The sequence below is a fragment of the Eubalaena glacialis genome, chromosome 1 (genome assembly GCF_028564815.1).
Source record: "Eubalaena glacialis isolate mEubGla1 chromosome 1, mEubGla1.1.hap2.+ XY, whole genome shotgun sequence".
Classification (NCBI taxonomy): Eukaryota; Metazoa; Chordata; class Mammalia; order Artiodactyla; family Balaenidae; genus Eubalaena; species Eubalaena glacialis.
In genome coordinates this window covers 943,365-957,006 of record NC_083716.1, presented here as the reverse complement: position 1 = coordinate 957,006, position 13,642 = coordinate 943,365, and the positions used below count along the sequence as shown (strand labels likewise).

The window sequence follows — 13,642 nt, the reverse complement described above, 5'->3', positions numbered from 1 at the left end:
GGGTGTCTTCCTCCTGGGAAGAAAAATGCGCTTCTCTCTAGAGGACCACCAGCAGCCTCTTGCCATGATCTTGTGCCCTTCCTGCAGTTTCTAAGTGGGGTGGGGGACAGCAGGGCCGGGGAGCTCTCGGTGGGCAGCTCAGGCTGTCGCACCCGCCCAGAGGGAACGTCCCATTATTAAAGAGGGACCGGTGTGTCCCAGGCAGAGGGCCTGTCTTAGTCTCAGGGGCATTTCCCTGGCTGATCAGTCAAGAAGAAAGTACAGGGAAAGTCCGGGTTTGTCCCCAGAGTTATGAGAACCCCTGCTGTCCTCACAGAGGCCCGGGCCAGCCTGAGGGCTTCCGAGAGCCGGCCCGCTGGCTGCCCCAGGCCGGGACCCATCCCCCTGGGGCCTCTGCATCAGGGCTTCTCCTGCCTGACCACCAGGGCTTTGGTCATCGCTGCTGTCGCGCGTCCGCGTCCTCTCCGTGCCCCCCACCGCCCCTCCTTGCCTCTCCTGGGGCCTCTGGTCGCTGGGGACTCGGGGGTGGGAGGGCCCGGCAGCCACCACAGGCGGTGAGGACGCTGCCTGGTGTCCGCTCTGTCCTGGGGCACCTGCAGAGGGGAGACCACCAGCGTCAGGGAGGGCCTGTCCCCAGGACTGGCATTTGGAGAGGGTATTTGGCGGCTCAGACAGTTTGGGCAGGAGGCGGTTGGGAATTCAAGAGCAAGGTCCAGGATTTTGTTTTATGGTTTCCGTCTTTTTCTTTGCCAAGGGCAGTGTCCCCAGAAACCTGCTGCTGGCAGACACTGCAGAGCCTTTCCTGGAGCCGACCGTCTGCCCAGCCCAGGGTGCTCCCGGAGGGGACAGCCTGTCTCAGGCACTGATGGGCAAGACAGACCCGGCTGCGGGTACTGGGCCCCGGGTCCGGGATCTGGTCCTGGGTTAGGGAGGGTTCTAGGCCCCAGGTTGGGGAGGGTTCTGGGCCCTGGCTTAGGGCTCTGGGCCCCGGGTCCGGGTGTGGCTTAGTGGACGTCATGCCCAGAGGCTCCCGCTCTCAGGGGTGCCCCGAGACTGGGAGCCCGCCGCCCTGGGTGGACGAGTCTCCTTAGCGGGGCCTTAGCGCTACACTCAGGACTTAGAGGTCTTTCCTGTGTTTGCTCAGGGTCCTGCCCGGGCCACATGCCTTGCATCCCTCTGGAGATGGCTCTGGAGCCTCCAGCCCTCTCCATCCGATGCTGAGCTGCTTCTTTGGACCAGCCTGGGGGCTGTGACTGAGCTCCGAGGCGATCGGGAAGCATGGGGCAGGGGGGATGGCCAGAGAGGGGTCCCTCCGGCACACCCCAAGTCGGGCTCCTGGCCGGGAGCTTTCCTTGGAGCCTTGGGGGAGGGCGATGACACGTTGGAGCCCGACGACCGGCTGCGGCTGGGGCGAGTGTGCGGTCCAGTTTGCTGTGGTCACCGCTGGTGTTTCTTTCCTGGTCGTTGGAATCCTGGGCGCTTTGGATAAGGAGCAGGACGGCGGCTCCCCTTCCCCACCTGCCGGCCGGGCCGCTAGGCCACAGGGTCACTGCTTTCAGACCTGCGCAGCGGTGGTGACAAGAGAGGCTTGTCTGCCCTGAGGCTTCGCCAGCCCCTCCGCTGACACAGGGCTCAGGGCCCATAGGCAGCCTCGGGGATGGTGGAAGGCGTTTGCATTTCTCTGCGCAGATGCATCTCCTGGATTCTATATTTTAAAAATAAGTGGAAAAAGGCTTTGGTTCCTATTTCACATTATAGTAAGATGTTCCTGAACACGATATCTTTCCATTGAATTTTTATTTGTAGCAATGTTACATACGCTCATGGTTTGAAAGCCCACTAGTAACATGAAATGTGTAATGAAAGGATTTCTCTGCACATTCCTACACTTATCTTGCTGTTTCTTCTTTCATGATTTCTCAGCTGAAGCCTTCTTTATGGACTTTTTTTCCTGTGGAAAAGGAAGATTTTGCAACCTCATAACACCCCCTTTTCCTGCCACACAAACACACAAACATGATTTCTGGCTAAATCAAGATTCAGTGTTGATATTAAAAATTGCAGCTTAGGGGCTTCCCTGGTGGTCCAGTGGTTAAGACTTCGCCTTCCAATGCAGGTTCGATCCGTGGTCGGGGAGCTAAGATCCCACGTGCCACGTGGCCAGAAAAAAAAAACCAAAACATAAAAAAAAAGAAGCACTATTGTAACAAATTCAGTAAAGACTTTAAAAATGGTCGACATCAAAAAAGAAATCTTAAAAAAAAAAATTTGTAGCTTATCCATGTAGATAATTATGAATATATTTTGTTTTTCTTCAGATCTGTTCTCTGCAGAGTTGAATTTGCCTCATTTGGGGTCGTTTATATGTAATCAGTTATTGGTTCCTAGGTCTCTGAGAGAAATCGAAACCTCTCAGTGCCTTCAGACACGTAGGGTATTTGTCTCAGTTTATGATCACTCTGTGAACAAACTTCCCCAAAACACAGTGACTTCAGACAACTCTTGGTTGTCTTGGTTATTTCTTGGTTATTTCTCATGATTGTGTGCGCTCCCGGCCAGTGGCGTCGGCCGGGCTGGAGTGTCCGCGGGACTCCTCGCCTGCCCAAGGCCTCGGCCGGGGTGGCCGGCACCTCCCCTCGCACATGCAGCACGCACACCCGGGCCCTCCACGTGGCTGGCGTGGCAGTCTCGGCATTCAGGGTCTTGTCACAGCCGCTCAAGGCTTCCAAGACTACAGAGGCAGACGCCCGCTCTCGGGGCTGGGCCAGGCCCCGGCCGGCATCTCTCCCTCCTCCTGTGTAGGAGCGCCTCATGGGTTCGGGTACACGTCCCCTGTGGGGGGGGGAGCAGCCGGCTTTGTGGCCGGCAGCCCCCGTGCGCTCCGCCTGTCCTCGCTGGACTCTAGGCACCTGGCCTCTCCCTCCCCCTCCTTCCAGGCTCCCTCCTTCCCAGAGCCTCCTGTGATGGCAGAGCTGCAGTGTGGGGAACACTTTCCCCCTGGTTTGCGGGACTTGGGGAGGCTCCCCTCCTTGAGAGCCCACTGCCTTCTTTAGGGAGGGGTTGGCCCTGAGACGCTGGGCTGAGAGGTCCGCTGTCCCTGCTCGAGGATGACCACCTGGTGGTCAGATGGGAGGTGGGGACAAGTCAGGAAGCAGGGCTGAAGCCTGGGCTCCCCACCAACCTGGGAGAGGATTTTCTTGTCCAGGGTCTGCCCTCTGCCCCACCCCTGCCCACCCCTGACCCCAAGGGGGTCTTTTTAAGCCAGGAGGGTGCATCTGGTGGGGGGGCAGGGCTCCCGGCTGGGGGCGGGGCTCCAGGGGTGTCAATCACCCCTCACACTGGGGCCTTCTGAGCCTTGAGCCTGGGGCATGTGCACAGCCATCAGCCCCCCCAAACCCCCAGTCACTCACGGCTGGCGGGACCCAGAACAGCTGGCCTGCCTTCAGCCCCTGTGTGTCTGGCCCAAGGCTGAGGGGCTGCAGGACAAGCCTGTGGTCTGGGTCCCTGGGCCACTGAGGATCCTGCATCTTCCCCGGGCAGTTCAGGGCCCCTGGTAGGTAGGGTGGGCACGGGGGCATGCAGGGGTCAGACACCTGCCCCAGGAGACGGGGAAGGGGCACCAAAGGAGGCGGGACTCCCGAGATGGTGAGGGCTGGGTGAAGCTGAGGGATCACAGAGCCTGAGGGAGAGGCTCAGAAGAGCTGGGTGGGCGCCCTGGCCTGGTGCTTGGACTCCGAGAGGCCTGCCCCCCGGCACTGGACCCTGAGGTAACCTGTGTCCCTTTCTGCTTCCCCCCAGGTCACAGACAATGAGGGCATGGCTATTCCCCTGCAGCTCCTGACTTCAGGGGTGTCCTCCGCACCCCCGCTCCGTCCCAGGACCCTGCAAGCCTTCTGGCCGGCTACGCGCAGAGACCCGGCCCGCGGGGTCAGCCTGGTTCGAGGCCTCCGGGGGCAGCAGGTGCGTCTGGCCACGAGGACAGACCCCCGGAGCACTGCGACTCCTCTTGGCCAAATGTATTTATTCCCCCGACGCAGACTTTAGCTTTTCTGGTTTGTGAAGAGCCAGAGCCCAGCAGCAAGGGTGGCCTCCGGGGTCAGGGCGCCCAGGGGAGCAGGGCCGCGTCACCTCCCTGCTGGCTTCGGAACAACCCAGCCCCGGGCGCACGGGGTCTCTGTGCGCTTGACAACCGGCCGCCTCCCCATCCCCGTCCCCCTCCGTGTTCGTCCAGAGCGTGGGTCTCGCTGGGCTCCCCGCACCAGCCCCAGGGCTGCCCTGTCCCCCCCGTCCCGTGTGGGGGTGATGCAGTCAGACTTCAACGTGAGAAGGATAAAAACCTCGCCTGTTCTTTGTAAGAGGGCATTCCGTACCCCTTTGTGTCACTCTGAAGACCAAAAAGCAAAAAGAAAGGTAAAGAAAATGAGTTCTGCTCTTGGTTTAAATGTAAGAGAACAGAGAGGTGTGTGAGGAAGTCACCCTGGCTCGGGCGCATCTGCGGTGCTGGGGGACCCTGGGGCAGCGCTTGTCACGTGGACAGTGCGGCTTTGGGGGCGGGTCGCTTGCGGTCCTCCTTGCCCGTGGGCCGGGTCGTTCTGGCTGCCGCCGCCTCTCGTCCGGCCCCCCTCGGGGCTTTCTAGCTGGCACGGCTTCCCCGGCGGGACGTCGTGGAGAGTGGTGGTCTCGTTTCTCCCTGTGAAACCTCGACCCCCTGGTTTCCTGGTCGGCGCCTTCAGAGCCAAGGGACATCCCAGAGGGGACGGTGGTGCCTCTGCCTGTTCCTGGCTTTACTAGAACATTCGTGGTGTCCCCGCACCCAGCAGGACCTGCTCCTGGCCAGGCCGGAGGTCCTCTCTGGGATGGAAGAGGGGTGGGACTCCCCTCCCCGTGGGGCCTGGGGTTCTGGGCCTGACTCTTGGGTGCGGGTAGCGGGAAGACGGTGGTTTTCAAACATTTGGAGCATCAGAGCCCTTTTCTCAAACAGAATCTTACCAGAATAAACCCCCTAGGAGGAGCTCTTCTGGTCCAGGCCCTCCCACCCTGAGACCCCCCCCCCAGAAGAGGGAGGGGCAACCTTGCATGAGTCCAGGAGGGCAGAGAGGGGGTGCTATCCTTCTCCTGCCCTCCCCTACCCAGGGAGCCCCCTTCCTGCCCCTGCCCTGAGGGTCCAGCAGAGCCAAGGCCCCGACTTGGGGCAGGGCAGCCTGGCCTCCGTGTGCAGGCCAGAGGGGCCGTCCAGACCCTCTGCGCCCGTGGTTGCCCAGAGCTGTTCCCCACCTCAAGCCCCGCTCTGCGGCCTTGGTCCTAGACGGCTCCCTTGGTGGCCAGGGGCTGCCATGCTCACCTTGAGGGAGATGCGGCTGCCCTGGGATGAGGCCTGGACTTGGGGAGGAAGTGCCGACCACGCAGAGAGAGACAGGGCGTTCTCTGTAAGCTAGGCACTGCTCCGTGGAGAAACGCATGTCTCCGAGTGATCGGGACCCCGGTCCCCCGAGATGGCAGCCTGGCCTGGGCACGTTCACTCCTGACTACCAGCCTGGCTCTCCCAGCCCGGCTCTCCCAGCCCCTCCCTGCAGGCCAGCGCAGCAGGACCAGCCCCAAGGTCAAGTGCGAGGATGGCCACCAGCACATGGGGCTTTGGAGCTCCACAGACAGACGGGGGACCGCCTCTACAGGAGACACAGGCAGTCCCTTGCCCTGGAGTCGTCCCTGGACCGTCCCAGGCCAGCGCCCTCTATGGTCCAGCTGTGCCCGGCCCTGATATGACCCTCAGGCCTGCGGGCTCCCCGGTCCCTTGACCACCCTGCTCCTGATGACCTGATGCCACCTGGTCCTGCTCAGGGCACTCTCCTGCCCTGGGCTGGGGGCCTCTCCATGCCATGGCCCCAAGGCTCCCCTCCAGCCACCCACTGCTCAGACACCCAGGGCACCCAGGATGGGGCTGCCCCCACTGAAGCCTTCAGGAGGGCGGCTAGGCCGGAGGGGCTAAAGGGGAGCCAAGTCCTGGGCTGGAGGGGCTTCCCCTGGGATAGAAGGGAAGCCCCCAGATGGAGGAGCTGCTGAGCAGCTGGCCAGAGGGCATGAAGCCTGGCAGGTCCCCTCTGGTCTCCCACACCAGCACCACTCTTTTAGTTTCCATGGAAGCCTGGGGCTGGGAGGACCACCGCTATCCCGTTGTTCAGATGGGGGCACCAAGGCCCTGAGAACGCACTGCCAGGCGGTCCTGTCCCAGGTCTTTATACGCCCCCGCCAGCTGGGGTGCACTGTCCCCTGGGACAGACAGCAGTTCTAATTGAAAGGGAAGGCAGCCTTTTTTTTTCTTCAGTCTTTGTGACTGTTTCTTTAAGCAGCAAATTGATCATGTTTTCTTGCCAGTTTGATTTCATTGCATCTCACCATGCCCTTCTGTGTGACCATCATTCTTCTCAGGACCCAGGAAGTAGGACCCTCACCAAGAGCTGGCCCCCCAGACCTGGGTTGATGGCTGGCCCCTGGTGATATCTGGGATGCCACGGTGATGTCTGACCCTCAGCTCCTTCCCCCCACTGGCCGCCCCCCCAGAGGCTGGCCACAGTGGCTGTAGGAAGGGAGTGGGCCTCCAGGGGAGTGGGCACCTTGGGGGGGGGCGGGGTGGGAAAAGCTCAGTGGAGCAGGAAGGCCCCTGCCATTCTGGAAGGGGCTGGGGAGGGGTCCTCTCAACAGAGGGACCCCACAAGCACGTCCCAGGCAGGAGGGGCCGGTGTGCTCAGGAGGGGAAGGGCAGGGAGGCCGGGCTGTCAGCGGAGCCAAGGGAGCCGTCCGGGGCCCTCCTGACTCTGGGTCCCAGCTTCCCACGGGTCTCCCTACGGAAGCTCGTCTGCTCCGAGAACAGAGCCGGCCGGGCCTCCCTCGTGTCCCTGTGGGGAGGGTTCTGACCCCTTAGCCTTCCAACGGACCAGGGTGGGCCCCGTGGGGAGCCCTCGCCCCGCCCCCCGTGGCCTTCCAGCCTCCAGCCCCACAGGTCCCTGCAGGCACCCAGCAAGCGCTCGCCCACCCGGTCACACGACCCTGCTCCCCATGGGGCTGGCCACCCGCCCCCCGCCCCTTGGCCAGCTGTCCTCACCTTTGCTGTGGAGCAGGCTGGCCGGTGGAGGACAGCAGGCTGGAAGGCGACAAGTGTGCAGGGCACGTGACTGGCTTTCTGTCACCCTCCCCCCGCCCAGCCCAGCCCCGTTCCTCCAGGGGATGGGGTCTCGCACCCCCTCCCAGCTGCGGTGGGGGGCAGGGGCTGGCGTGGCTGGTGCGTGGGGAGAGCATCTTCCTCCCTCTCACTGCCCGTTCGAGGTCCTCCAGCCAGGTGGCCCATTTCGGCCAGTCCGCTCCGTCCCGGAGGCCCGAGCCCCCGATCCCCGATCCACGGTCTTCAGAAGCCAGAGCAGCCAAGGAGACACGCACTGCGGGGATAGGGCCCACGTGGGGTCCTAGGTCTGGAGTCCGGGGTCTCCTTAGCGTGGCCACTTCCAGGCTGAACCCACATCAAGGAGAAGGAAGGTAGAGGGACACAGGACACGGCCCATGGTGGCCTGGCTCCCCCCGACACCCTGGGGTGACGGCTTACTTTTGGACTTGCGGTGTCCATCTAGAAGGAGCCATCGGGTGGAGGGGCTCCGATTGGGTGGCGGCCCAAGGAGGTGGTGGAGGTGGGTCTAGGGGCTGGAGGGGCTTCCCCTGGGATAGAAGGGAAGCCCCCAGATGGAGGAGCTGCTGAGCAGCTGGCCAGAGGGCATGAAGCCTGGCAGGTCCCCTCTGGTCTCCCACACCAGCACCACTCTTTTAGTTTCCATGGAAGCCTGGGGCTGGGAGGACCACCGCTATCCCGTTGTTCAGATGGGGGCACCAAGGCCCCGAGACCGCATTGCCAGGCCAGGGTGGTGTTGAAGGGGTTCGGGACTTGTCCTCTGGGGGGGCAGCCCCTGCTCACCCTGCCGCCCACCAGGGAGGTCAACGTCTTCTTCAGCTCTCGGAACTCCATGGGGTCTGCGACCTGCCTGTACCAGGCAGTGTGATTCTAGACATGGACCTGGACCCCAGGGAGGCCTGGGCTTCCAGGTGGGGGCCAGGTGCTGTGCAGCAGGGGTCATGGGTGGGGCTCTTGGCCCCAGGATGACCAGCTTCTGCAGCCCCTCAGTCCCCGGTCCCCCCTCCCCACTGCGCCTCTGGTCTCCACTCCCCATAAAGCACACAGTATGGGAACCCCACATGCCACCTGCTAGGCTTCTCTTGTTGGTGGGGGGGCAGTGAGGGGCAGAGCAAACATTTACGGGGCCCTCACCGTGGGCCTGCAAGTCGCCACGGTGCCCACATCTCACAGCTGGGGACACTGGGGCTGGGGCATCCCAGCTGGTCCCCGAGCCCTGTCTGCAGGGTTTAAAGGCCCTGCCACCGGTGGTGTGGCCCCCCTGCTGTACCAGGAACCCGGTTGGTACCTTCCCTTTTCTCCAAGTTTTTTTTCTCTGATTATAAAATAATCCCTGTTGGGGGTAGAACATTAGTAAAATACAGAAAAACAGAAAAAAGAAAAATCCCCTGCAGTCTCCCACCCCCGTGGGTCTTCTGTGTATTTCTCCCTGCGTGACTCTTCTGGGCATTACCAGATCCTTCCCTGCATTCCTGGCCTCAAGCCACCCAGGAAGCTCTGCCTGACTCCCCTGCCCAGTCTCCCCCAGTCCTGGGGCTCCCACCCGCCCCCTTCCTGCCTTGGGCCTGGGGCGTGTCCAGCGGGCATCTCCACGCTCCTGGACGCTGCGCAGGAGCTGTCAGTGGTCTGGGGCTGGGGCCGCCGGCACCCAGAGCCTCCCGCAGAGGAGGGAGCCGGCCTCTGCCCTGGCCATTGTCAGTCCGAGGTAAGGGATGCAGGTGGAGAAGGTGAGGAGGCGGAAACCAGGTGGGACGTGGCCGCCCTGCTGGCCGGTGGGGGCCCCGTCCCGGCCTGAGAGTGGCCGTCGCCTGCCGGGGAAAAGCTAAGTGGCTTGTGCTCTTCCCGCACCCCCAGAACCCCAAGGGAGCTTCCGGACTGGAGCCGATCAGCACCCAGTGGGAGGCAGGGGCCGGGGCTGGGGTGGGCTGCCCACAGCCCCTCGCCCACCTTCTCGGGCTGGAGGCACGTCAGCGGATGCTCCGGTGCGGCCTTGCTGGGCCTGCGTCCCGTCAGTTACATGGTTACCAGGGCCTCCCTTCCTGCCCCGCCCTCGGAGCACCCTGGCAGTGCTGGCTGAGTTATTTTTAGCTCCGCCTGACGCCAGGGTTGCCTTTCACCTCGGAGATCAGAGGCCTCGGGCTGGGCGGCCAGTGCCCTTGACCCTGTACTTTTACGGACTGGCTGGGCATAGAGGGAGGTAGAGCAAGGGGGTGTGCCTTCCTTGCTGGTGTGGCTGAGGGCAGGGGCCCAGGGGCCCCAAGCCTGGGGGTGCGGCCCGGGGAGCCCAAAGCTGGGGTGGGGGTCAGAATCCTCATTCTTCAGGAAGCTGAGGCTGAGGCCTGAGCAAGTGGACCCGCCCCTCCTGGGGGTGCAGGTGGGGATGGGGGTGGGGATGGCGGTGGGGATGAGCGATGGGGATAGGGGATGGGGGTGGGGTGGGATAGGGGATGGGGGTGGGGTGGGATGGGGTGGGGATGGGAGATAGGGGTGGGGATGGGGTGGGGTAGGGATGGGGTGGGATGGGGAGGATGAGGTGGGGTGGGAAGTCCTGGTCAGCTCAGGCTGCGTTACGAAGTACTACGAACACTTATTTCTCCCGGGGTGGAAGGCAGAAGTCCAAGGTCAGGGTGCCGGCTGATCCAGTGCCTGGTGAGGGGCCCCTCCTGGTGCACAGATGGCGCCTTCTGATGACTGAGAGAGCCTGGTCTCCCCTGGGGAGGACACTGTCCCTATTGTGGGTGTCTCACCCTCATGACCTCATCGAAACTGAATTACCCCCTAGGGCTCCTCTCCAAATACCGTCGTGTTGGGGATTATACGTCACCATGTGGATTTGGGGGGTGTGGACACGAGGAGGCACCCTGGACTGGGGGGGTGTGAGCTGGGCCTCAGGGAACAGCCAGGAAGGCAGCAGGAGGAAAAGTGGGTGCCGGGGGTCTTGAGGGAGCCGGGAGGACGGTGAATGGACCTGGACCCGACCTGCCGGGCACTGGGGAGGGGTGAGTGGGGTGGGGGAGGCCCGAGGATGGGGTCCAGGAAGGAGTCCTGCGAAGGGGGTGGGGTTGCAGATGAGTGTGGCAGCACGGGGGTGGGGGAGGGCAGGCTGGGGTTCAGGGGGAGCCGAGCCGTGGCCGGGCTGCTGGGGCCCGGGTGCTGGTCCTGCACGGGGCCTGGATGGGTGGGGCCCGTGCGCCCACAGGAGGAGGGTTGGGGGGGCCACCTGCTTTGGGGAGAAAGCCTTGCTGGTCCCCACCGGCTGCATCAGCCCCTCCTCCCCCTTGCTCCTGCCCCCCCAGGTTTCCGGTGGGAGCAGCATGGGGGATCGCCCGGCACAGGCCCCCGCGGGCGGACGGGAGCTCCTCATGCAGGCGGGAAGGGGCTGTGTTAGGGCCAACCGCAATGACAGTCACCCAGCCTTTGGGTCCCTAGTCTGGAGGCAGGTTCAAGCACAAAGCTCCTAATGGCCATTTGTCACGGAGAGAATGGCCCTAAGGAATTCCGTCGTGTTTTTAGGGCGAGGACTCATGACAGGAACCGGGGTCAGGAAGCCCTTCAGTCCATCTCGTCTCCCCAGGCCAGAGGCACCTGGTCATTCCAGAGCCAGATTGACAGAGACACCGCTCTCATCCCATCAGACCACCCATCACAGGGTGCGATTCAGCGGGTTTTAGGGCGTTCACAGATTGTACAGCCGTCACCACAGTCTGTTCCAGAGCCTTCCGTCACTGCCTTCAGCCATTGCCTGAGCCTGGCCCAGCCCCCGAGACCTCACGTCCGAGTCTCGTCCCCGGGGAGTCGCCCAGCTTGGACGTTCACACAAGCGGGTCTCGTGGTGCGTGGACTCGGCGCCCGGCTTCCCCCCCCAGAGCTCAGTGTTTGCAGCGCCCACACTGCCGCCTGCGTCAGGGCTCCCCTCCGTCGTGGGGAATAGCGTTCCCTGGCTCGGATGAGCCAAGTTTTGTTTGCCCCCTTTTCTGTCGGTGGACACTTGGGTTATCTGCCTTGTGGCTGCTGTGAATACTCCGTGCAGTCTCGGGTGACATGTTTTCATCTCACCTGGGTACATGGGGTCCTTACCTCCTGGGATTCACTGTCTCAGGTGACTTGCTGGGACCCTGCTCCCTGGTTTTGTCTGAGACGCAGGCTCCTGGCCTGTGGCCCAGCTGCCTCCCCGGCCTCCCCCCACGCCCAGGGTTCCGTGCTCCACCCCACCCGAGTGGCTGCAGAGAGGGCAGTCATAGGGTGGGCTCCAGAGAGGAGGGGCACAGGCCTGACTGGTCCTCCGTCACCCGGCTCCTGGCACGCTGTCCAGAGACGCCTTCCCATTGTCTGCCTTGCTGCAGATGTGCCAGTCCTTCCGGACGGTCCCCAACCAGCAGCTGCCCTGTGCTGAGTAGGGGCCTCCCGGCCATCACAGATCGTCCCACTGGTGCTCGGGAGGAGAGTGGCAAGGCAGTGAGGTCCCCTCCCGCAGCCAGTCCCAGGCCCCCCTGGCCTGGCGTTTGGCGACGGGGCCCCGGAGGTGCCTGGGCCTAGTAGGGATGACCCTACCTACCGGCGCAGGCTGGGTCCACCCCACAGGCATCGCCTTCCCTTGATTGGCTTTTTGTTGCACCTGCTGTGGAGCCCTACATCAAGGACACAGGACAAAAACTCTGGAATTAACCAAGCCCCCATAGCAACTGTTGCCATGGGCTCTCCTAACCTAAACCGGACAACCCCCCACTCCATATTAGGTAAAATAATCACCATGTAGTAACCTTGTAGTATCTTGACCAATCACCTAATGCCATCCTGCCAAAAGGAATTTTCTTTGTCTTGAGGCCATAAAAGTTGGCCACTAGCCCACAAAGGGGGCCGGCTCTCCCTGGTCCATCAGGAAGCCGGCTCTCCCTGGTCCATCAGGAAGTCGGCTCTCCCTGGTCCATCAGGAAGTCGGCTCTCCCTGGTCCATCAGGAAGTCGCCCGCTGGATTCGCAGCGCCCTCACTAACTCTGCTCCTTGTTCTCAATAAACTCACTCTCATTTAAAATACTTCGTGTCTGGAAATTCTTCTTCCAACCGGCACATGGACCACAGCACTGCTTTCCTGGTGAGCCCCCTGCATGGATGGCCTGTCCATGTCCGCATAGGCATTTCCGGGGTGGGGTCATAAAACTCTCAGGGACCTGGCGTGTGTGTTTGCTGGGACATGGGTGCACCTCTGGCCCAGGGTCTCATATGGCGGCTTGGTTTCTGCAGAAAGGGGAGCGCAGCCCTGCTTTCTCAACGCAGCACAAAGATTGTAAATGTGCTGTGCGGTCATTCCACGCAGTGAGGCTCCGCTAACCAGAGACCTTTCCTACAAACAGCCATCACTCTGGGCTCAGTCCTAGAGGAACTCTTTCTTTCTGGGTCACATATTGTGCATTTTCCCCTGAAATATTTCACGTGTTAGGTCCCAACTTCAAACACATTAGCTCTAAAGTAGACTATGTTTAGCTTGATTTGAATTTGGCTCTGAGATTTTAAAACAGAAAAAATTCCTGCCAGAACTATGTATCTAAAGAGATAACATGGTTGATCTTTGGCAAGAAAATGTCTCACTTTCTTCAGGTATTTGTGGTTGGGTTAGTATTTACTGGGAGTGGACATTGTTTCACCCACCAGGGAAATGTCTAGAACATTAGGCAGATGTAGCACATTGATGCAGGTACTCAAATACTTTATCTCTTTTCAGAAATGAGCTTTTTGGTTTAATTGCTCTGAATGTACTGGCTGAGATTAAACCACGTGTGCCTTCAGAACGGAAAACCCTGCAGAAGTATTTAGATCCATCTGCAAAGCTGGGAATGGACCCCACTGGGCAAGCCCTAGAGGGGGGCTGTGTGCTTGGGCGTGTGTGCACGTGTGTGAGTTGCATCAACACAGAATTGCACTTTCAATGTGATCGTTCCTTCCTTTCAGGCCACTGCTGAGGTGCCCGCTGTCTGTGGCCATCACTAGCTGTGGAGCCCTGGTCTGCGGTGGTTCCTGGACGCCCTGCTCCATTCACCAATGGGGAGACTGGCTGTTGAGGGGCTGGCCTGAGCCTGGGCCACTGTTCCCAGGTCCTGCAGGGCTCTAAGGGGCCCCCTTTGGTAGCCTGGGGATAATTTTTTTATATTTAATAAACTTTTAAAAATTGATAGACTTTAGGGCATTCCCTGGCAGTCCAGTGTTTAGGACTGCACGCTCTCACTGCCGAGGGCACAGGTTCAACCCCTGGTCGGGGAACTAAGATCCTACAAGCCACGTGACGCAGCCAAAAAAAATAAAATAAAATAAGAGACTTTATACTTTAGAGCAGTTTTAAGTTCCCAGAAAAATTGGGCAGATGGTACGGAGCCTTCCCATCCCCCTCACTGTACATCCCTTATTACTCACACCTGGCACCAGTGGGATACATTTGTTGCAGTTGATGAGCCAACATTGATACATTATTATTAA

General features: G+C 61.1%; 1 protein-coding gene across 3 annotated transcripts in view; it reads left to right on the top strand.

Moving 5' to 3' along the window:
- Positions 1-12,174, top strand: part of PWWP2B (PWWP domain containing 2B) — a 32,294-nt gene extending 20,120 nt beyond the window's left edge. For all 3 annotated transcript variants that reach the window (XM_061183002.1, XM_061183011.1, XM_061182992.1), the window contains exons 3-4: positions 3,799-4,410; positions 10,688-12,174. Coding sequence is in view for 1 of the 3 variants with exons in the window: in XM_061183011.1 (XP_061038994.1) it covers positions 3,799-3,812 (14 nt within the window). In the remaining 2 variants the exon portion in view is untranslated. The remainder of the gene's footprint in view (positions 1-3,798; positions 4,411-10,687) is intronic.
- Positions 12,175-13,642: the final 1,468 nt, after the last annotated feature.